General features: G+C 36.7%; 1 protein-coding gene across 1 annotated transcript in view; it reads right to left on the reverse strand.

Moving 5' to 3' along the window:
• Nucleotides 1-25,979, reverse strand: part of USH2A (usherin) — a 395,830-nt gene that overhangs the window by 153,331 nt on the left and 216,520 nt on the right. The window contains exons 36-37 of the mRNA XM_086460628.1: nt 23,975-24,137; nt 4,868-5,047 (exon numbers count right to left, since the gene is read on the reverse strand). Of these exons, the coding sequence (XP_086316754.1) occupies nt 4,868-5,047; nt 23,975-24,137 (343 nt within the window). The remainder of the gene's footprint in view (nt 1-4,867; nt 5,048-23,974; nt 24,138-25,979) is intronic.

A 25,979-nucleotide genomic window follows, 5' to 3' on the forward strand; every position in this document is an offset into this window, starting at 1 on the left:
TCTGGACAAAAGGAACTGAATGGACAATTTACACAGCTTGCCACTGACACTCTAATTAGCTAGGTCATTGACGAGAGATGTAGGAGAGCTCTTTGCCCCTCCCTACTCTATCCTGCTCTCTACTTAAACTACCTCTAGAAAAGATATGATCACCATTTTTCATTAATAACTTTCTGTTAACTCTCCCCACCCCCCCCCCGTTGACTTGTTTGCAACAATTTTGTTTGAAACATTTCCCGTTTCTTCAGAAAATTCAGAGATTGTATTATTCTGAAGTTAGAGAGATATCATGCAAATGTTTGAGAATTTGGAATATTTTAAATATTTTTTTCACAGTGAATAAAATAGGATGATGCCAGAGGCTTTTTTTTTTTTTTTTCTAAACTACCTTTAATTTATTTTTTCCACTTTTACATTGTTTTTTACTACTCTGCCTTTACAAGAAGTGACGCAAGAGAATGTAAGAGAAGAAAAATCAAAAAGAAACAGAAGGGAGTGAACAAAAAGAATACTGTTGGATTTCAGTCTAAGTCTACACAGCATCAGTTTTCTTTGTTTACTGAATATTCATTCATCTAAGGAGCCCTGTTGGCTTCAGTGACCAACTTGCATGAATAAATGTTTTCAGGTGTGAATATAAGTTGTATGATGCGATTCTTATTTGTTTGCATAATTAGATCGACAATCCAATCATGTGGTTCAATATCCAGCCTCAGAGGTGTTGCTACCTAAACTAACAGTGGTTGAAATCCTCTGGCTGCAGGACACCATCCTCTGTAGATGAACAATGTAGGCTCACTTTTTGCTTCTGAGAACTAGCCCAAGCTTCTAGGCAGCGGCATGCCGCATCCCATATGCAAACAAGGAACCAGCAAAGGGCAGGTGCTTAAGAGTCCAAGGCAAAATCTGACATCTTTCACAGTTAGACATTCCTATCTTGTGCAAACCACAGACAGAGTAGGTAAATGAACAACATACTTCATAAATTATGGCAGAGATTAGACACACCTCACTGCTTAGGCAAATATTTTTTTTCAGAGTATCTGCCCTTTTACGTCTTACATAGGGAATATGTATCCATTCTTGAGGCTCTTTTCTACAGATAAACACAAGTAGCGCAAGTAACCACACAGAGACAGCTCTGCAATGTGATACAGAATTCCCATCCACAACAAGCTTCATACCTCTTGTCATTACTTGGCAATGAGGTCCTTTTCCATGCTTTAGAGGTGATGACTGAGCCTCCACCTTCCTGCCTCCCATCTGATCAGCAGCCTGTCTCTCTTTGCACCTATTTTTTCAACATAATCTATCTTCCTTTCTGCATACTTCTCATTCCCTTCCATATTCGGGCATTGTGGTTGAAGGAAAGAAACAAATGGATTTATCTAGAGTATAATAAGCTATTACCAGTAGTGATCACAACTTTCTTTTGTTATCTTACCAGCTCTTGCTACAAAGCAATCCTAAATTAATGGGGTCCTCTATGTGCCACTATGTCAGAAATAGCACTCATTAAGAAGAAAGATATATAACCAAGGACTCTGTACAGAAGATTTTCTCACAGATTTTTGCAGTTTTATGTCTGCTGTATCATTTCAATTCATTTACCTAATGATGATCCATTCACCTTAATTTGTTCTCCAGATCTTTTACTGGCTGGCATCCTCAAATTAATGTGAAGCACTGGCTAGTATATTATTTTTCACAACTTCTACCAAAGCAGTTTAGGATAAGATAAATAGAACAAATTTATTCTTTTTGGAAAAAATATAAAACTCAAAAAAATTTACTTCTACCTCTGCGGTATGAAATTTGTCACTAATCATTTTAAACTATGCCCTTTTATGCTTCTTCCATCTCTTTTAGCTTTCTGTACAGTTCTTTGATGTAACAAAGACAGTTTCAGACAAGATTTCAGTTCATCTGGAAAAAAAGCTTTAAGTCTTGAGGCAAAAAGCAGTGTATTTAAAATTTATATACTCCATAATGCCTTTGTTCTGAACTTGAACATCCTGAAAAACTTCTCTGCTTTCTTTTGCCTTCTGACTCTGAAGATCATTTGTTCTCATGGTTTCAGCTTCTTATTATGCAACAGTGACTTTAACTGGTGGTTCCAGCATTTAAGTACATGCACAGTCATGGCTGACCCTTTCTGATCAATTGCCAATCCATACAGGTTTGACTGATAAAAGAGCCAATTAGATTTAAGCAAATTAAGGGACATCACCAATGTCAACCACTTATTAAACTGAATGCTGAATTCCATGCATACAAAACACTAATGCACCAAGTCCCATTAAGAGTTGAAATCCTAACCCCATTAGTAACTCCAGACCACTACAGGGTAAGGGTCAAAAGAAAGTTTCATATTTATGGATTAACGCTTGGATTCAGTTTTTATTTTTTTAATCTTTCCAAGAACTCTTGAACCCGCACTGCAATTTTAGTCAAGAGCTTAGATAAAATATACTCCTTATTTCTAACATTTTTTTTTAAGTGTTGACTTTAAGCATGGCAAATCAGCTAGATGAGAAATTAAGATACATTCAATCAGGTAACACTAAAGATTCGGTGTGTTTTATATGATGTGCAACACATTTTAAATAAAAAATGAAACAAAAGAAATGCATGTTGGCAGAAAATTTGTCTCAATTGAAAAACAGTGATCTGCAGTAACTTCAAAATAGAACACTCCTTTGTCCTCTGTCACTCTCCCTCTTACACAATCTTTCATCAATCTCCATGAATTACTCCCCACAACGCAAATTTTTGAAACAGCTTTTTTTGTTATCCTTGAAAAAGAGAATGTTACATTTTAACACTCACTAAAAGGCTGTGATTTTGAGATAATGAGACCTCGTTCTCTCTTTGATCAAACAAAACTTCTGGCAAAATGAAATCTTGGCCACTTAAGTAAAAAGTAAAATTCTTTCCGATTTTAGTAGCATCTAGATTTCATTTAATGATTTAGAAAACATTTGTAAGTGAAGGCACTGAATACAGCCCAGTGTAAAATTACCATTATACTCACAATTTAGCATGCAATGGAATTGTACGGCATTCAAAGAGTCACCATATTAAACTTCATAGTAAAGTAAACATACATTGTCCTAGATATGCATATGGTGTGTCTGTATGTGTACAGACATAGTGAGCACACATCTTGTATGTGAGAGTACTTCTCTCATATGTACTGCTTCATTTATTATTCATTTCACTACAGATCACAGTCCACTGGACAATAGTATGGAAGATTTCTTTAATAACTCTCACTGCTAATTTAATTCTACTTAAACACACATATCCTAGTGAATGCCACATGCTTTTCAGCATGATTTTATGTGTAAATCAGGATAATATGTTTTCAGATCATTAACTAAAAGGAAGCATGAACTAAAACCTATTTAACCAATGAGGTATTGCCTTTAAACTACCACAAGGTCATAAAAAAGATAATTTCAAAGCTATAAGTTTTCTAATTGTAATCAACAACAATCTAATGATGAAAGGAAGTGTATCTTAATGGCTGTCATAAACTTGTGCACATTCTTGCCTATCTTTAAAGATCCTTTACCTTCTTATTTTGTAAAATTTTCACTACAAAATTTTGCTATTTCTACATGCGAAATTGAAGTGTGATACTGCGATTAGAAATGTCAGTGTCTTACTGCTCAGTCTGAAATAAGCAGTAAAACTCAGATGCGGTTTTATTATTATATGACAACGTATATTTGTTAGTATTAGGTATAACTTGGCAACCAGATTGGAAAAGTATTAAATGTGCTAGGAATTTACCTTTTCCTTCTTGCTCAGTAATCTGTCATACAAACCCTGTGTTTTATTTATTCACTTTTCCGAAGTCTTTCTGTTGGTTTGGTCTCAAAACCAATCCATCTGCTTGCAAGCAAACTGTTCCAAGTGTAATTGTATTTTTGAGCTGCAAAGTTTATGGGACTTTTTGTTTTATTGTTTTTCTTTTTTTTTTAATTTTTATTTTTTTAACTTTCAAATTACATGTCTGTCACTCTACACTATTCCTATTCATCAGCTACACCTACACATGTCTCAGGATCAAGTTTCGTTTGGCACTCACTTTAGAATTCAAAATTGCCCTAAATTCATTGTTTCCACTGGCATTTATTCAATAAAAGCTAATTCACTAGGATGTAATGAAAAGAGAATGCAAAAGGAACACATATACATCAGCTGTAAATTTAAGTTTTCATTTAAAAAAAAAAAAAAAACAAACCAAAAAACAAAACCACATTCTCGGTGTTTAGGGAGTATTTGTTCAATTCTCTTATTTCAGATTTTTATGTATACAACATCTGAAGTGGCTCAGAGCCTCATTCACTGTAAATCAGCACATGGCAATTGACTTTCTTACAGCAACACAGCTTTGTGGATTGTGGCTCGATATATTAAGGATGGTTTATATTACTATTATTAAACAAACTATCTAAGTCTATCCAGTAAGTGCTCTTTGTCAGCACTTTTAATCTAAAACAGATTACAAAATGCAGATGACTTTATATTCTTAGATTAGATTAGCCATTCATGATAGAATACGACACACCATTCACAGGAAAAAAAATGAAGTATATAATGCACCCTCACCTACATGATATGTTATCTATACAACTACCGGTTCTCTAGTTCTTAAATAGAGCAATGTGACAAATTAGGATCTGAAAAGAACAATTTTGTTAGTAAGAACTACTAATGTAAACATATTCTTCTGAACTTCCAGTCCTCAGTGGTAATAATAAATAATGTTTTGTTCAACAGAGTATTTGTGGAATTGTTACATGCCCAGAAAAAGCACTTTTTTACATGCCCAGAAAAAGCACTTTTTCATACTTACCTCCTGGAGGCATGACTATTCCTGTAGGATCACTTATCAAGCTGCCCTGGCTGTTGGAAGCATTCACTTGTACTGTGTAGTTAGAAAATGGAATCAGTCCTTTAATGGGTACCCATACATTGGATTCATTGCTGCTGCATAACATCCGAGTACCATTTACAACAGAATAATTAGCATTAGCTGTTATGAAAAAAGAAAGGGGCGGGGGGGGGGGGGGGGGGGCAGGAAGAGGAGAAGAACAAATGTTAGACCTTGCACCTGCTACAATTTGCTGTCTTTATGAACCAAGTCTTATTTCAACTCAAACGAAAAGTTGCCATTGATACCAATAACACCAAAAAATGGCCTATATCGAAGAGAAAATATTATTCATCACTTTCTCCTCTTGCCAACAGTTTGTGGTACTTGTAAAACTTGGAAAATAAATGAACCAACCATGCAGTTGCAAAGCTGACTGGCACATACTGCAAACAGAAACAACCTTGCAGAAATTACTCATGTTCTAGAATAGTTGTGTGATAACTGCAAAGTCAAAACATTAAGGTTAATTCTTATGCCTACGAAAGACTTGTAAAACTTCTTGAAATCACTACAAAAGCACCTACCTTAGGAATTTATAAGCTAACTCCATTGCATACATAAGAATGTCATCTGCAGTAAGAAACATGTGCTTTCCAGCATGGCATGAAGTCCTCTCAAAGACAAAACAAGGATTTGAAGTATTCAGTTTATCAATTGTAATCATCAGAGGACACCACAGCAACCTACATGTCCTTTACAACCTTTTTAAGATCTCAAACTTAAGATAAGACAATATTCTGCCCCATAAAAATAACAAAATAAACCTTTCCAAAATACCTGATGAGTAAGACTGGAAAATTACATCAAGTATCAATTTTTTTTGACTCAATGAAGATTTCGCTCATGTGTCTGAGAGCAAAGCTGAGCTGATTTAAAGATTATCCAATATTTTGAACTTATAAAGTGCTGTATAAATGGTTAATATTATAATTACTACCCATCATACCATGGGGAGCTCTCACATCTAAGTTGCTGGAAATTTGTATTACAAACAGGAGACTCACACAAGTCTGAGACCACAGGCATGAGAATGAGATTAAATAGACTATAACTATTAAAAATATCTTAAATTAATTAAGGCACTGTCACAGGCAGAAGATTAAGTATTCACATCTGAGTCCTCTACAAAATCTAAATAAGATAGAATTTAAAAAACCCTGGAAACTCTCTTTTAATTAATTTTTTAAGAGAAGCCCATTAGGTTTACTCATTTTTATGCAAGTTTCAAATGAACTGTTAAAACTGAAATGTTATTAAACCTGAAACAGTTTTTCAAATATTCCATATTTCTATGATGTGCACTAACATGTGCATATGCAGCACATTTCAGTCACGGTCACCTTACGTTTTACTATGGATGAGTGATCTGGACTTTCCTCTAGGTTTGGGATTCCTGTAAACAACCTGTGATTCACTTATGGTACAAGTCCAAACCATTTCATTATTTTGATGTTCACAAATCTGCACAAAGGGTGTTTTCAGCTATTCTGATGTTAACATGTGGCAAACTTACTTTTGGAGTCTTGGGGAGAGGGATAGTTTACAAAACTCTTTTTATAAATCTGCCTTGTAGTCTAGTTCCTCATTGCTCAAATTCTACCTGGATTACACCACACCATAGCACCAGACTACAGTTGTGTGACAGTAGAATAATTTCATGAAACCTGATGGATTTATTTTGGATTTCACTGAATTTTACATTAGCCTGAGGGACCACATTTTATAAACAGCAATGGAGGCAAAGCTTCTTATCATGCTAAAAGAACAATCACGTTTTATACATTCCACATACAGACATACCAGTTCTGCAGAAGCAAGTTATTTTGTCTGAGATTACTCTTATGTACCCAGGCTACTCAGCCAGCACTAGAAAAATGCATCTGTATTACTTGATCTCAGCTCTTAAATTGTGTATCAAACCCTCCTGCACCTTTGTGAAACTGTCCCTCTGTGTTATTTGAGAGTAGACACAGTCCAACAAAGCACATTTCTCCCATTATCTATTACAGTTTTCTGTGCACAATCAGGCAGTCCGTGACTTATTATTTGTGATACCCACCCAACAACATGTGACTGTTGTATGCACTTACTGTTTTATTAACAACAATAAAGCCACTAGAAATGGTCAACGGACATATACATTCTTAAGGTCCTAGTGATGTGAAACACTTAAAGACTTGTCTGGCTGTAAAGACAGATGCATTTTAAAAATATTTCACCTACAACATGTAGGAAAGTTTAAAAATCCAGTGTTGATGGATCAAGGCACATAGGAGAGATTCAAACCTCAAGCATAAAAGTAGGCTCCCTAACAGCAATTTATGTGCCCAATTCATGAGAAAATTAAACTTTTTCTATCTACAGTACTGTTTTAACATGTTAATATTTTTATTCTCATCCACCTGAGCCCAGAATGAAAGCACGTACTTCCTCTGCTGATATTTTTATTTCACTATTAATCTTTCTTCCAATGGCTAACTATAGTATATTTTTAAAAATGCAGTTTTGAGTAACAGGAAAGGAATTAAAAGGATAACACTCTATTCCAAGTTGCCTGGATAACAACATTAATATACAGTAATTATACAATTAGTTGTAACATTAAATTCTAGTTATAGCGGAGTGATTACTCGGCAATTATAAGAAGTATATAATTACTCAATAATTAGGAGAAGTATGTAATTACATAACCATTTTATTCAGCTCAAAAATGAACTTGCAAATTTACAATGAGATAGACAACATAGCAGTTCAACATTTTTCATTACTTCTAATAAAAAGCTGAGGAGTACTTGCACGTTTCCTAACCTGAATTTTACACAGACAAAAGGTGTTTTATCCCAGTTCCTGGCCAAGCAACTTACTGCTCTGGCAAGTAAAGTATTAGAAGAACATTTTTAAAATGCAAGTGTTGCTGAGTATGACTTGCAATATGCAGCTTTGCCACTTCTCACTGCTTAAACTTTGCTTTCAGTGGGCTGGAAAATGCAGACACATAGGCTCAGCCTGACAGAAAGCGATTCAGTGATAACCCTGTCATATCACTCTGTGCCATTCCTGCCTAGACTGCTTCAGTGTGGACCCTATTTGTGAGTATAAGCGAATGAGGCCTCTCTTTTTCCATTTTTCATGTGTGTTTTTCTCTCCATTCTGCCCACAGGTCCTACTGCAGCCTACCAACAAGCCTGCTGTAGATCTAAACAGCTGCCTCAGACACTGGTAAAGTCCTCAGAGACATTGTTTTACTTCAGACAAGTGGTTTCTACCAGAATACCTCCTCATTCCTGCACATTTCTGCCTTGTAACCCCTGCCATGAACAGTCACCAGCACTCTAACAAGCAAGATCCGCTCAAGACCCAGCTAACATGAACAACATAAGGAGGCAGAAAACAGACTCCTAGAACTGGCTCACCATGTCCTTCAACACTTAGACACATAAGCACCTGTACCAAAACATGAATTCAGATGCAAGGGGGCTCAGAGCCACCATCTCCTATAGCCTCTCTATAAAACCTAAACACTTTACAGACATGAAAGTCTTCCCCTATACTCCTTAATCTTTCCATACTTTTGCATCGTGATGGTTTTGTTCTTTTATTAGCCTTCCTGCTCATAAGGTTCTCCATATTTCCCCCAATGTTTCTGAGGGACTTCTTTGGCTAAGTCTGGTATTTGAGAAAAATCTGTGCTGTTCCCAGTTTATTCCTAGTTTATACCAGTTCAAAGTATCTCAGTTGGTCAGGAAAACATTATCCAATCAAGAAGTTAGGGCTAAAGAATATTCACATATATACTTAAAAACTATGTATACTTAAAACAGCCAAGTAATAAAACATTCTTACATTAAAAAGATACATAAATACATATCCCATTCAAAAGAATTGTTTAAAAGTGCTGAACTTCACACAGCACTCTAGCTGATGGGTATTTGTGTTTGAAGTTTCACTGTGGTTTTGGGTGGGCACTTTGAAGGGGTCTCCCAAGCAGACGTGCATTCCTGTTACTGACTACCCGTGTAAATAGGCGAATAAAGCTCCTGTGGGTCAGTGGTGCGTAAATTACTGCCGTCCTGGGTCCATCATCCTATGGGGTTCACTAGATTGAAATAACATAAATGGGTATCCTTTTCCATTCTTGTTATAATCATTGTCACAAGAATTTTAATGCCTCATATATTCCATAATTTTTTTTCTGTGTGCTGTACTGCTCTGACCTTTTCAATATTCTGTAATTTGACTGGCTGGCCATTTCAAGTTCTCTCCTTTTTACAGCCTTATTAACTTGTGGGGAAGAGGTGAAATGGACAGCCAATCAGAATACATAATATTGCAAAGGTCACAGTAGCACAGTGTAGTATCAGCAGACACAGAATACTGTATATTAGTCATTAGCGTTCTGATATCTTATTCATGTGACAAAGGTTGTAAGGAGCGCAGGAAATGGTGCAACATGAAACTATTCTCATGACAAAGACTGCAATGGAAAAAAAAGAATAACACAAACTAAACGCATTCATTTCACATATAAAAACTGGGCTTTTTTTACAGAATTTGCCACATTTAAAGGTATTCTTTCCATCTGGATCAAAATGAATATTTTTAAGGAAAAAGGTAATAAACTGAGATGTTTCCTTTTTATGTATTAAACGGAAAAAACTCATGTTCCATTTGCGTGGGCAAATACCAAATACTTTCACTACCACTGCATTTGTGATTAATAAAGTAGTAAGTTTAAACATAACCAGTCTAATGTGTTGGTATCACAAACACACTGACACAACCATGCTGCTGACTTCAAGAACTAAGGAGGCCATGCTAGTGAAAAATATTACTGGGTGCTCACATGATTTTCTTTCCCTAATCATCAAGATTTATCCATCATTATATAAAAGATATTGGCCAAAAATAAGCTTCCTTATACTTCATATTCTTACAGGACTTCAACAACTGAACTGCCTTTGTAAAACAGAAATCTTTCTATTTGCAGTGTCCTAAAATTGGCTGACGTTACTACCCGATTTGTCTGAACTTAAACAATATTACAGGACCATAGTTTGTGAAATGCAGAGAGACTTCCACCTAAAAGGTACTTAAGCCCGAAACACTTAAGTCTTATCATCACAAATGTTTAATGAGCTACTATTTTCTTCCAATATCACTATTTCAAAATAACATGAGGCTTCAATCACAAAAGTACACTACGTATTGTGTGCTACTCCATGGCAAAAGGCATTTTTTGAGTCAGTTGAGGCTTTGTGTCATGCTCTGAAATATTAGTACCATTCTATACTGTTTCCATTATGTACATACAGGTCCTGATAAACTCTTTTACATTAGAGAGCATGTTGCTCCATGATATTGAAACAAACAAAAGCAGAACTATTACCACTGAAGAAGACTACTTAAAGAATAAAGGCAGCAAAAATCCAGGTCAAGGAACAGTTCATATGAGGATCTAAAGAATTATACAAAGATTATTTAGTTAACTAGCACAAACACAGTTATTGTTATGCCTGCTTTATATGTCTGTGAGTATACGGAGGTTAAGCATTTTATCTTGGGCCACAGAGAAAGTTAATGTCAGAATAGCAAAATAAAAATGAAAAAAATAACTCACTTTTTCACCCCTTTTCCCCATCCTTCCCCACACCTTGTCGTCATTGTCCAACAGTTTCTGTACCTGTGCTGGTTTCTGGCTTTTTGGCACCACTTTTCTTCTGGGGGAAATTCTGGGAATATGCATGGTTCCTCATCTCGTAAGCTCATTCTTTTGTCCATTAGTTTTGCCTATTCTTCAGTCTCATTAACTTCCACACAAGCTACTGTTTCCTCCCAGCTAGATTTTTCTTCTCTCCCTTTCACACTGTTTCTAGTGCAGTATTCAGAATAAAAAACATCACTTCACATTAGTTCGATTATCCCAATAAAAAAAAACACATAAAAATCTTTCCTTATCATTATAGGTGAGTCTCTTTTCCTAAGAACTGAAATAATGAACTGTTCTCCAATTGTTATAATAATCTCATGAAGCGGTTTCTGTACTTTGATATCATACCCCTCTTTTCAACAAAGTGTTGGGGATTTTTTTGGGATTTTGGTTTTGGGCTTTTCTTCAGATGAGTACAGTTGATTTTGTACCTCAGTCTCCTGAACCACTATTTGATCCTGAGTTGACAGATATATTGTTCCTAAGGCCATATCATGACCTCAGTCCAAAATTCCAAGACTCTCTTATCACAGGAAACCTTCATTCTCATGGACTAGAGGGAGTTGCTGGATGAAGCAAGATGAGTAACGTAGAAGCACCGTGGCAAACTGTAAAAACTATAAATCCAAAATATTATTTTTTTTGTAAATAATTAACAGTTCACACTATCTGCATTGATAAACTTTAGCTTTCTCCTTTTTTCCCTGGTAATTAAAGAAGCCTTTAGTTTTAAGACTGAAAAATATAAAATATTTAAAGAGCAAGATGAAAGTTCTTATGGCCACATACACCAGAAATCTGAAAGCTCAAAGACACAGAGGTAGTTTCTGACTGTACTACTCAAGTTGTTTCTTTGACAGCTCAGTTTCCCTCACTTTAAAACAAGCAAAGACATATTCTGTGACTTTTCAGAGACAGCTATTCTAGAGTGTCTTCAGATGTACAGAATGCATATGCTGAATATTCTGTCTGTCACTTTGAGCTGGCCCCCAGTACAGGCTAGGGGCTGACTCTCTTCTTTTCTGGTTTGAGAAAGTCACGGAAGTCCTGGTGGACAACAAGTTGAATAGGAGCCAGCAATAAGTCCTTGCAACAAAGAAGGCCACCAGCTTCATGGGCTGCATTAGGAGGAACACTGCAAGTAAGTTAAGGGAAGTCTCTATTCAGACCTGGTGAGACACATCTGGAGTGCTCGTCCTGTTCTGGGCTCCCCAGTTCAAGACAGATATGGACTTACTGGAGTGGAGTCCATGCAAAGATGATTAAGGGCTTGAAGCATCTATCGCACAAAAACAGGTCTGAGGTTGTTTAGCCTCAAGAGGAGAAGGCCTGGAGGGGGCATGATCTTCTCAATGTGTATAAATACCTGATGTGAGCATGTAAAGAAGCTAGCCATTTCTTGGCAGTATATAGCAACAGAACAAGAGGCAATGGCTACATACAGAAAATAAAAGTAATTCTGTTTAAACCTAAGAAAAACTTTTTTAAATTGAGGTCAAACACCGGAACAATTTGCCCAGAGAGTTTTGGAGTCTCCATCCTTGGTGATAGTCAAAACCAACTGGACACTGTGCTGGGCAATGTGGTCCAACTGACCCTGCTTGGAGAAATGGAGTTGGACTCGATGATCTCTAGAGGTGCTCTGTGACCTCAGCCGTTCTATGATTCTATGAAAATTTGCAGAACACTTCAAGAACCCTAAAGCAAAGCAGGGGTAATCATTACGATGAAAGCATGTTTCTGTTAGTAGAAGTGATTGTTAGTGTTACAAACACAAAGGAACAAGCATTTATATGCTTATTAATTCTATGGACTGAAATATGAATAAAGGCCACAGCCTGATGGGGGATCTCCTACAAGAAAGTTAGCACAGACCCCATGGATAGTTAATGACTGCAGCCGAGATTAGGCTCTGTCATGACGGCAAGCAGAGAAGAATGTTTGGCGTGTGGTTTCATCTGCCTTTTTGAGCTTCCAGTTCAGCGTCACGAGGCTTTTAACTTTAAAACTGTAATTGTAGATGAAACTGTCAAGAAGAAACTTTTTTTTATTTCAATTACTGTTTTAGATTTTCTCATTACTCTTTCATAAACATAGAAATGTCTTGCAATTGAGTCTGTCTCCATAGGACCTTTGGTCAAAACAGTGTATTCAGTATAGTGTTAAATTCCTGCTGTAAGTATATTCATCTGTATTGTAACTCACTTTGCTGCAACAGCACCAAGAGGCATCAGCCCCGCATCCCCCCCAACACTTACAACTAAGTGTTGTAAGGACACACTGTAAGAACCCAGTCCATGACCTAAAGAAATCATAAACCAGAGTGAGGCCACCCAACTCTGGAAAGCATTCTATGAGCAGAACCAACTTAGGTGGATTTCACACAGGCTTCCAGTGTCCAGGTGCTCTTAATCCAACATGAACGGGAGAAAGTGTCCCAGCACAGTTTAGTACCCCAAGTGCATAACATCACATTGTCTATAAATGACCGGAAGTCATCAAATAGCAAAACCATTTGCTGTACTTATGATGTTAAGCTGATGATAATGCATATTATTACTGATTTCATCCATTTTTGAGGGCTTTTATAGACAAATGATGAGACTTTATAAAGTTTATTTCATTTTACTCACTAAAAAATTTTCTGAAACAGTTAGCTTTAAAATCTTAAAGTATGTTTTCCGTTGCTAGAACATTCTTTCTCTAGCTGCAGAAATACATAAATGGAGATTATCACAGTATCTGGTTTCTGAATCTATGCCCATAATTCATGGATGCCAATAAGAATTTTCCATTCTCCAGGGACACTATCAGAAGGAGACCAGCTAAACACACAGAGCAGAACTAGGAGTCTCAAATCCATAATCAAATATCTAGATTGATTGTGTCACTTGCACTTGTATTGATTTCAATTGGAGCAGCTGACCTAAGGGAATAATAAAAATGTGGAATAAAACTGATTTATGAGAACAAAATAAATCCTTTTGTGAGTGGTAATGAATTGGTACTATTTAACCCTTTCAATCACAAAGGGAGAACACTATTTATTTTTTCAGAATGCTGAGTTAGCCAAAAGAAGTCATATAAAAAATGTCAATACTGTCAAATGCCATTACGCTTAGTTGTAATACTTTGGAAGGAATGAAGCTCTAAACTTGATCTAGGATTTTTATTTGACATAAGACATTCTTTTGGCTTTTCCAGTCACCTTACATGAGGCATCATAAATGACGCACTTGTAGATTGAACGAACCACAGAATGACTCAGGTGAGTGTTTGCTGTGCTTACTTACAGAGTAGCTCCCTCTAGCCTATTTAGGGCAAAACCATGTAGGGTAACATAAACAGCCATATCAACTGCACACCATCATCCCTATAGAAGGATGAGCTATGATGTGTCTTGATCTTTCTGGTATAACACTAGAAGTTATATAGTCAAAACCTAATTTGATCCCCCCTTATACAGTTCAAATAAAAACTTCATCAAAGCTTGTCAAATCCCAGTTTTCATCATGCTTTCTGTACATAGGGAGACAGATAGGTTTTGCATCAGTCTCTAAAGAAAAGCATATTTGTTTGAAACCAGCACATGCAAATATCCAAATGCAATTTCTTTATCTGCAGAAGCTCTAGTCAGATTATATATATTTTGTTTGGGTCATGTATTTAGATCGTTGACACTAATCATTTTGTCTCCGATGTCATAAATTGTTTTTTGCATTTAGGATTTGTCATAGATACCAAAGAACTGTCAATGTAGCCTCCTCAGCCTTCATGTGGGTTAAAAACTCTGGAAGACATTCATTAACTAAAAGACTGTTTTCACAGGAGAACTGATTGGCAAATTCCCTTTTACTCAATACTGTTTACCAGTGCCATCTCCAGAAGATTGCTGTTATTCCCTAGACTATTCCAAGGGAACAGGGATGGTCTCAGAGACTAACCTGCTATTGGCAGTCACTGGGAACTTCAACCTTTCATGAGCTTATAATACGTTCCTCACAGAGATGGGGTTCAGCCTCACGTATCTGCCTTATAACATGAAAACCAATAAACTACACAGTAGAATATAGAAACAGATCAGTGTACACATGACAAAACTAAACATAACTACGTGAACAGAGAGATGCAGGAGATCAATTAAAACACTATCTGCAGTCTGATGCTAGAGTCTTCACCAAAGAAACAGTCCAGTGTAGAAATCAGAGAGAAACTGCTTTTATTTTGCTTTCCTCTGAGACACCTGTAACAAGGAATAGAAAACAAAAGCATATCCAGTGCTAAAGAAAACCAAGCTAGTACATGGTGCATTGTGAAGCTGTTCAAAATCTCCTGAAGTTTGATTAAACATTACCCATAATCATCCTAAAGTATATGACAAACTATACGTGTTCTAGCCATGCAAATCAAACTTTAAATGGCACATTACTCAGTGCCAAAATACCCCTAAGTCCTGCTCTAGTGAACAGATTAAACGTGGCTATTTGAAAACAGATCACACATCCCCCTTTCTTCCCCCTAAACATATTTAGAACTAGTGAGTTTTATCAGTGAGGTCTGTAGTTAAAACTAAGGAGATAGATGAAATGACTGACTTGGAAAATCAGCAAAGGGCTCCCACAAAAGCATTATATTTTGGGAGTGGGGAGGGTATCTCTCTGGTGCAGCAAGTGGTGATGACGAATATGCCAATGCTGTTGCTCACGATGGGGATGATGATTTTTGCCATACTGTCCCTCTGCCACTATACACTTTCCATTGGGAACTGCTCAAACTCCTGTTGGTTGTTCCTTTTTATAGTGCTATTTGTGCTGCATTGGAGTATGTTAAAATGGTGCAAGTGTTGTACACTGATTGGTCACTAAACATCTGTGTACACATATTAAAGGATAATACTTATCAAGCATTTAAATTATTATTACTGACTTTGTTGTGCACTAGGTTTTAGGAGGTAAAGACTTGGTGGGGAGAGACAATTCTCACAGCATCATAGCTGCTCCTATGAAGATCCTCTGTAACAATGCTATTGGGGTTTGCAGGTGCAAGGTCATGAGAAAAACAGTCGAAGAATAACAGCATGAGAACTATAAGAGAAAATTCTTCCAAAGAGGCCCTGGAAAACACTACCTGAGCAGCTTCAGGGTCCTTAGCATTAGTAACATTAAGGCACTAAGATACCTTAAGCACAGTACAACAAACTGATACAGATTAAATATTTCTTTGTATATTGCAAAAGTAACTGGTAAATTACCCATATTATCAATATCGTCACAATTTCTCAGATTCCTTTTGAAAACTTCACCCTTCTTTTAAAGTCAAGGATCTCTACTCTTCTTGGACCAGCTTCTTGAAGAAAGGATTATTTTTCATATTAGTAATGTCATATTCAGTGTGCCTATCATATAAAAAAAAAAAATCAAGGATTACTACTAGGGTGTTCAGGTTGCAGACTGTATGCGGTTACTGTGCAATCCTAAATTACTGGAGTAAAGTTGGGATGACTTATTCCAAGTGTAATAGATAATGGTCTGTCCCTGGCATAGGAACACATGATACTATAAGCATCTTTAGTACATGACTAAATGCAGGAAGAACACAGTCCTGATATTTACCTACTATGCAAAAAATATTTAGATTTCTTTGGTACCAGCTTCTTGAATGTTCAGCTACATGAGAGGAAAGGTTCAACAATAGGAAAAAAGATTAGTAAATTTTTGAAGAAATAGCTTGTCTTAAAAAGAAATCATATGCTTTTATCACATATGTGGAATGACTATACTGCCATTTTTGTAAAAGAATTTTTCTTGCAAATATTGAAGCACATCCAAACTTGTATCTATCATCAGGTATTGCACATTCAGCTGCAGCACCTGTAAATGCAAATCTATACTTAGATAGTTATGTCTTGAGATAATTATGCAAACAACCATCTAAAAGAAATTCACTATGAAAATGGGACTAACAAGTCTCTCAGAATGTTTTAGTAATTTCTAAAAGATGTTTAATTCTCAAAAATTGTTGTGTTCTTTTTAAATTGTCAGGTCTAAATGTAAAACACTTACTACCTTCTGCATCTTTGAAGATAACGTGCCAGAGAATTTTCATTCTCCATTATCAAGCCTTCAACACAAGACAGGCTAGGAACTTTAAGGGGCTTTAGCACTCCTCTCCCCGCTTCTGTCCACATCTGCAGGTGGCATGTCTTCCTCTAGCAGACATTACTTCCATGCACTAGCTTGATTCTTAACATTTCCTATTTGAATGTTGATGGGAGAGTATACTGAGAGCAGTGTGCCCAATCAAGATTATAAGAGGAACCTTCTAATAGAAGCCAAATTAATAGATGGTCTGTGATTCTTCTGTTTATTTTTATATATATGTAATGGGTCTGCGTGGCAAGGTTTTGGTAGCGGGGGGGGGGTTACAGGGGTGACTTCTGTATGAAGTTGCTAGAAGTTTCCCCTATGTCAGATACAGCCAATGCCAGCCGGCTTTAAGACGGACCCGCCGCTGGCCAAGGCCGAGTCCATCAGCGACAGCGTTTTTCGCCTCTGTGATAACGTATTTAAGAGAGTGAAAAAGTTGTTGCGCAGCAGGAATTGCAGTGAGTGAGAGGAGTGAGAATGTGTGAGAGAAACATCCTGCAGACACGAAGGTCAGTGCAGAAGGAGGGGCAGGAGATGCTCCAGGCGCCGGAGCAGCGATTCCCCTGCGGCCTGTGGTGAAGACCATGGTGAGGCAGGCTGTCCCCCTGCAGCCCATGGGCAGTGGAGCAGATGACTGCCTACACCCCGTGGAGGGCCCCCACGCCGGAGTAGGTGGATGCCTGAAGGAAGCTGTGAACCTGTGGGAAGCCTGCACCGGAGCAGGCTCCTGGCAGGACCTGTGGCCCGTGGAGAGAGAGAAGCCCACGCTGGAGCAGGTTTGCTGCTGGTGACCCCGTGAGGGGGGCTCACGCTGGAGCAGTCGGTTCCTGAAGGACTGCACACCATGAAGGAGACCCACACTGGAGCAGTTCATGAAGGACTGAACCTGTGGGAAGACTCACGTTGGAGAAGTCATGGAGGACTTTCTTCCGTGAGGGGGACGCCACATTGGAGCAGGGGAAAGGTGTGAGGAGTCCTCCCCTGAGGAGGAAGGAGCGGCAGAAAACAACAGAGTAATGAACTGACCCCAACCCTCATTCCCTGTTTTCCCCACTGTGCTGCTGGGGGGGAGGAGGGAGAGAAATCAGGATCAAAGTTAAGCCCGGGAAAGAAGGGAGGGGTGGGGGGAAGGTGTTTTAAGATTTGGTTTTATTTCTCATAACTCCTCTCTGAGTTAATTGGTAATAAACTACATTTTCTTTTAGTCGGGTCTGTTTTGCCCATGATGGTAAATGTTGAGTGATCTCCCTGTCCTTATCTCAACCCCACAAGCCTGTTGTTATTTTTTTCCTCTCCCCTGTCCAGTTAAGGAGAGGGAGTGATAGAGTGGCTTTGGTGGGCACCTGGCATTCTGGCTAGGGTCAACCCACTACAATACATTAAATATTAAACTAAATGATTAGATGAAAAAAATTCTAAAGTATATATGCAAAAGTCAACTTATCTATAGATGTAGCTTTTTTTTTCTTTTTACCAGAAATGCTGTATTCTGCCATCAGAATTCTTCAGTCTGCCAGAGAATGAGTAGGCTGCAAGGAAGATTTCTGATACAGTATCTCCAAATAAGCAGAGCTACCAGATGAATAATTTTCACTTTACAAAAATATCAGATCAACTACATTGCAGAAAAGTAAGAGCCTTGGATGATATGTCAACAACAGCAGCAGGAGTTACAAAAAAAAAACCAAAACAAAACAAAAACCCAAAACAAAACCAAAAACAAACCACCAAAAAAAAAAACCTCAAAACCCCCAAAAAAACAAAACAAGCTGAAAACAACATACATTGATTTCTACATTCACGAGCAACAAAGAGTTCTGAGTATAACCCTGAAACTTTATGTTGTGAAACTCACTAAGGACAGACAGTTAATTAAGGATTCTCTTTATGTCAAACTTACATTCAAATGCATCACAACATCCAGGGGACTACAGATTTGGATTCATTTTGTGCTAATGCAGTCATCTGACACAGGTAGGAAGATAAGAATTTCCTCCAACTCTCTCTTCTGGAAAAGAAGTAATACCTGATTCTTCCTGTACTAGAACTTAATTTCAGATATCCAGGTGCAATTAAAAATGACCCTGTACTTAATCTAAACCACCCTGAGGGTAAATAGGGCTGAATGAGGAAACAACCGGAGGGAAACTAGCCTGACTCTGTCACCTTTCTTTCACTTTCAACTCCTCTGAGAATTGGAAGTGTATCAGATAATAACAAGAACTTTAACTCCTCTTAAAGAGAGAAAAGCTGTTTGTGACGTGGTAGTGTTAGTATTTCATGCCTTGGACTAATCTATTGCAAAACAAATTCCTCTCTAAGGCTTCTTACAAGGAGGGACCGGGACTTAAATGACTTGAGGCATCTCAATCAGTTTATGACAGTATTTCTTTCTCTTTCAAGTTGGCTGTCGATAAATGTTGACCAGGTGCACACTATTTACCAAGACTTTGCCATGGTAGTATCTAAAAATCTAAAAATATCATTGGCAGTATCAGAACTAAACATCAATGAAGAACCAGAACGTGTATTATGCAACATTTATATCGGATTAAAAAATCAGGAATTTAAAGAAGTCTGTACAATTAGAACATTCGCTCTTGCTTTTATGTATTGTAAAGTAGTCTTTCACAGAATGTTAGGGGTTGGAAGGAACCTCAAAAGATCATCTAGTCTAACCCCCCTGTGAAAGCAGGACCACCTAGAGTAAATCACACAGGAACGTGTCCAGGCAGGTTTTGAATGTCTCCAGAGAAGGAGACTCTACAACCTCTCTGGGCAGCCTGTTCCTGTGCTCTGTCACCCTCACAGTGAAAAAGTTTTTCCTTATGTTAATGTGGAACCTCCTGTGCTCCAGCTTGCACCCGTTGCCCCTTGTCCTGTCATTGGCCATCACCAAGAAGAGCCCAGCTCTATCCTCCTGACACTCACTCTTTACATATTTGTGGGCATAAATATTCCCCACCCCCAACAAAACCCACAACAACTTCAAATGGTTTGCAAATTATTTAAGATGATCTGGCCCCATTAGAAAACAGTCTAGAATGAAATACAATTTATTATAACAAGATAAGTTTTCAGGCTGTTCACTTTAATTCCTATAAGGTATGCATATTTTTAAAAACAGCTGAGTGGAAAGTTATATTGTATCTTAAACAAATATGATGAATGGCAGATCTGTTTCATTGAAAAACAGTGTATGTAAAATATTAAGACAGTCAGACAGAAACATTCATATGCAAAATTTGAAAGATTCGGAACAGGACAAAAAAGGAGCTAAGCCTGAGGACATGTACAGAATATTCAGCATGAGATCAGCTGGTGTCTCTAAAGTGTTGGAATAACAAGTTCATGACAGAGAAAGTGTTAAGTTACACATTATTTAAACACTTTCCATGTCATCAACCTGCTATCTCAACATACCATATGCTATAGTAAGGCACTGATAAGATAACAACACATCAAGCGGTGTTTCACAATACACATTTGGGATGACGGTGTAAAAATATAGAAACACAACATGTATTAGAAAAAAAATCGCTTTTATAGTGGTATCCTTTGCCCTGTCCAGGAGCTATACTTAGGCATAAGGATTTCTATGCTTCAAAAAGTGTGTATCTTATGACTCCATCCCTCAGAGGTGTAACATCTCTTACATAAAAAAAAAAAGAAAAAAAAAATGCCATGGAGAGATGTTAAGTTTGAATGCAGACCTTCCAGGTCCCATGTAGTTAAGTTACAGTTGAAAAAGATAGTCATATAATGAATCCAACACTTTGATCAAATTATCAAATTGTGGATACCTCTGCAATATGCCCTGACATGCTTAAACATTTATACAGTTTTCTTTAGCTTCAATTCTCTCTAATTCTACTTAATTTAGAAACAGATATCTAAATAAATAAATAGTAAATTTTTACAGAAGCAGTGCCAAAATCTGTGATTTTTTTTTTTTTTTTTCATAATACTGTTTATATCTGATAGGCTTTTCTTTAAGCAGTTCCTGGCATTATGTAATTGAGTATTCCTACTTTTGCATAAAAATAGGCCACAGCTGGAATGACTCGAACAGACAAACAATAATGCAAAATCTCCCCTTCCTTCGTAACAGACGTTATTTTGAAATCTAGTAACCTTTGAAGCGTGTTGCACCAGAATATAGTTAAACTACTTCTTATTAAGGAGAAGGTGACTGCACTGTTTGGGAAATGATATGTTCATTTATTAAAGACTCATATTCCTACCAGAAGCTTGAGGTTTTATTAAAAATAATGAATTTAAATAAAGAATTTTTTTTCAGTTGAGAGCTGTATACCCAGAAATCACAAATTATCAGTGTCGTCACTGCAACAAACTCTTGTTAGTCAACAATCTCCAAAACCTATTCACTTATGTGACCTTTCAGATCTGAGATTTGAAATCTGTTTCCCAAGCTTCCCAGACTGACAGCTTAATGTACTGCTGAGCAGGCCACCAATTCAAGCCATGGGTGCAACTATTTTGCTGTTAACATGCAGCCTTTCCAGGTGAATTCCACCTCCAATTTTCACATTGTAATCCTTGCCTCTTTAACAGACGTTGCAGCAAAGGATGAAATACAGTTGTTCATTATGTCAAGAAAATACCAATTAGCCATCAGACAATTCAATAAGCTTTGTGTAAATATAGTGAACAGATGATGTCTTATGTAAGTATGATGAATTAATGCTTAATTTCCTTCCTGCATACCCCCAAAACAGCCAGCATAAATGTCAATTGCTACAGCTCTGACTTCTGGGGGGAAACACTATTTATTTAGCATTGCAAAGCAAAGTTTCAGCAACAGTGAACAAACGTAATGAAATTTTCTGGGTTCCATTCCCCAATGATTCTTTCAGCACCACCCGGCTCTCCTGAGTTGAACTAACATAGCAGGCACTTTAAGTCAACTCTTATAATTGCTTCCAATTTGCCTGTTTTGCTTTTGGCAATTAGCAAACTGAAATGTTATCATGAAAGAGTCCATCTCATTTATAAGGCCAGGTTTTCCCTCCACTAAAATATGCAGGCACTCTGTTCTTTATTACCAGCAGGAGATAAATGGCTGGTTTTCGTTGCTGAAGAATATATAATGGTTAAAAAGTCACTTTTTTCCTCCAGCTCTACATAAATCACAGAACTAGTCAATATTTAATAATGCTTGCCTTGGTCTGGAGTCCCTTGATCACCCCTGTCATGTGTAATAGCTCCCTCTCCGATATCTTTGACATAAAAGCCCAGCTTTACTGCAATACTAACATGTAGAGGGTCATTACGGATCGACATTTACCTTAATCTGTGACTGCCAACCATGAACCGATAAATTCCAGCAGATTCCACTGGGAGAAATCAGTAAACTTCTCAGTGGAAAGAACTGAAGGAAAATTCTGCCGAGAACAGAATACATTTTCTACAAGGGCTGCTCTGCAAATGGGTTCTGACTTTTGAAAGTTCTCTAGCTGCACAGCTTTGCAACATTTAATACCGTTTTGATGGTTTGAGAGACGGGATGACAACCAAGGATGACATGACTTAGAAAGCAAGCAGAAATTTTCTCTGCAAAAACAATGCAAGATTAAACACAAGGGGAATATGGCTTTTGCATTATTCACCCTGCTGCCTTGGCGGAAATGGCTGTGCTGTCACGGGTCCAGCCAAAATGTTGCTCCTTTTTTTCAAATTGATCATCACTCCTCCTCATAATCTTACGAGTGCTTCACAGCAGAATACATCAAAGCTTCCATTGCATAATAAAGGGACACAACAGCCTTTGTGAGGGGTCAGCTGAGACTACCTACCACACATTATACTCTTCAATGAATGTGTTTCTCCAACCAGCACACAAACAAGTTCATTTATATACTACTTCGTAGAGGACAGCAATTACAGCGTGCATGTTCTCTTTAGCACTGATACTGGAAACAACAAATCGTTCTCATTGTGAGCAGAAAAAAAAGGCAAGTTATGAAGCCATCAGTGACTCAATTCTCTATCTCTTGCTGCATTTATAATACTCATTAAATTTGCGTACAGTACATAGAGGGATTAAATGTCATCCAAATACTATTTTCAACCACGATTTTGTATTATACTCATAAGAAAACATTTTTATAGTTGCCTGATGTCAATCATGCTATTTAAAGTGCACTAAAAATTAATGACAACATTGTTAGGTATAATTCATAAACATTATTTGTGTACAATATTTTATTATTTATTATACCTTAGAGCATGCTTAATAGCTCAAATTGACATATTAAATGCTCACATGCATTTTGTGAACATTCATTTTTATTCACTGCCAAGTATTTTACATTTTTATAATAATTAGAGGACACAGCATTTTACTTTCAACTGAAAAATTTGCACTTTGTGTAGACCATTTGGAAAAAGTGTCCAATCACATTCTTTAGTGCCTTATACAGTCTTTTATGCAAGGGTAGCATGACTGCCTAACTATCTGCTCTGATTTAGCAACATTTTCACCCAAGATCACGTCGCTATGTTCGGGTTTAAAAGACACAAGGGAAAAAAAACCCGAACAAAACCCCAACGCACAGCATAAACCAGTGGAAACAAAACAGCAGTCTATGATACAATAAGGTTTAACAGATAACTGTTCCTTTTCAGGCTTTTGTACTGTATGACGAGTCCGGTAAGCAGAAGTAAAGAGTCAGTTTTCCTTTCTTCTTTTTAGGAATAAATGTCTGATTTCATTGCATACTTCTTTAGGTAGCTGGCTGTTTGCAAGCCTTCCTTCTTTACAGCAGCTTATATACATTTCAAATATACCCACGATCAACCATATTATGAACAGCTCTCATGAATGGCTCCCACTTATATAAGCAAACCAACTGAAATTTTCTGAGTATAGCTTCCTTATCTGAGTGAAAGTTGCGAGATAAGACTCCATGTGTATATCTAGAGACTAAATGAGTGCAGAGGGCTTATCTTTATTTGCCAATTTATGTGTTTGTACAAATGTAAAGCACCATAAATCAAAGCAGCAGTTCTTAAAGAATAAAACTGATAATTCTAAGATAATCAATCGAGTGGCAAAAAAGGCAGAAAAATTTAGTGCTAAAGGAATTGTTTTAAAAAATAAAATGGGATATCAATGCTATCATTAGACTCATTATAAAAGAAAAAAAATACCTTGATCAGCATAGAAGAGACCAGTGACAAGGACTGTGTAGGTCAGTTTTCCATTAGGTTTATTTGGGGCAAGCCATTTTAACTGAACTTCTTTGGACCCATCAACAGTAGCAAATACATTAACTGATCCCTCAGGGGAAGCTTCCATGGTCCGAGCTTCTACCTGTAAATTCAACCATGAGATTGAGGTTTGTGGCCATAGTTTACAAACAGAGAAGAAATGAGAAATGCAAAAGTTTAAGAAAGGTTATTTCTTTAGAAAAAAAATGTAACTAACACTGCAGGTGTCCTAATTCTTAAGCATTTTGCTTTACTTTCATCTACATTTGTCTGAAGCTGTCCAGCAACTAACGTACTTTATACTGAGACCCCTGTAAGAAACAGGAAATAAATATCAGAAAAGAATGAAAGATTAATTTCTTGAAAACATCATTGCACCTCATGTGGATGAATGATGTCAGTTCAATGTTAAGGGAGGAAGTGGCAATAGACGACCACAGATTTTTTAGTTTCTGCATTTTAAAGACAACTGTAAGGAACACGCATTTAAATGCTATAGTAAATTACTATAGATATTTGATAGAGAAAAAAATATCCTTTGTGGAATATTGGTTGCTCCCTGAATTAACTTCTAATTTCACTTAAGAAATTAAGTTACAGAAAATATTACATCTTTAAAAGACACAAAATATGATAAAAGAGATGGAAAATGTAATGAATACAATGTAATGAAAGATGACATGAAAATGTAATGAAAGAGCTTTATATAAATAAATAAATACTCATTAAATATTATAGAAATTTAGTATTTACATTTCACAACTTGTAGTAAACATTCAGTGCTATGGAACAAAATAATTTGCTATGATGTTATTTATAGCAACAAGTTTGTTTCTCATACATTATTTATTTGGTGTTTTCTAAGGTATAAGACGGTTTCACAGCTTTCTAAGTGCTTCTCGGTTGCAAGTTCATGGGAGTGCTAATAAATGCTATTTTGAACCTGCCACACCTGCTGTCACCAAAATAACCAAACATACTTTCTCTATCCTTGAAACATGAATATTTTACTTTTCAGCATGTAAAATTTGGAAAGCTTCTTGTTTACAAGTGCCAGGCTATATCTTTGATGTGCATCATTATCTCTACATGTGCTTCTATATTCATACATTCACATTTAAAAAGAGACGAGCAGTTGTAGTAAAGTCAATAAAGTACATGCTTAAAGATAAACAAATGCTTCAAGGATTTATTGGATCAGTGTCACATTGATTATTTGGGTATTTCAGTCAAAAACATCCTTATGGAAGAGTTTGACTAAACTGTGTTTTATAAATTAAAATAATTTCCTGTACAGTTGTGCTGCTAAATCAAGGTATGCTGATCTCCCCACGTCAGAAATATGGAAAAATTAATACCAACTATTTTTTCTACAGAAGAGGGTTAAAACATTCTTAAAACAGTATGATTTGTACCACATCCTAAACAGCTGCAACAGCTGTACTGTCTCTCTAGTCTTTTCTTTATGACCTGCTATTCTTTTCAGTATAAAAAATATTGAAACACTGTTTAGAATCAGAACATGTAGTATCCTCTACAGCTACACCTCTGCAGTGTATTTTTAAAATAACGTTTTGTGTAAACAATGCACATAAAACCTGTTTCATCTTCCTTTTTGTAAACATTACCTTATACACAATTCTGTGATATTTTCAGATATGTTTATTAATAACTTAAAAAATACTCTGCTATCATATAAGTAACACTAAATCATAGGATGGGAATAATAATAATATTGGGAAAACATTGTCATCCATTTTAAAAAAAGCGCACAAGTTTAAAAAAAAGCATACACAAGCTAAAACCCTGAAATTTAAGTTTAATAGCAGAGGTTGAGATGACAATTATTCGGTGTTGACCATTTCCATTTATTTACAAGATATCCACAAGAGCTAACACATTCCAAAACCAGTAGAATTTCAGATCTCCTGAGTTTCTCTAAAGA

Source organism: Leptosomus discolor, chromosome 2 (assembly GCF_034619465.1).
Source record: "Leptosomus discolor isolate bLepDis1 chromosome 2, bLepDis1.hap2, whole genome shotgun sequence".
NCBI lineage: Eukaryota > Metazoa > Chordata > Aves > Leptosomiformes > Leptosomidae > Leptosomus > Leptosomus discolor.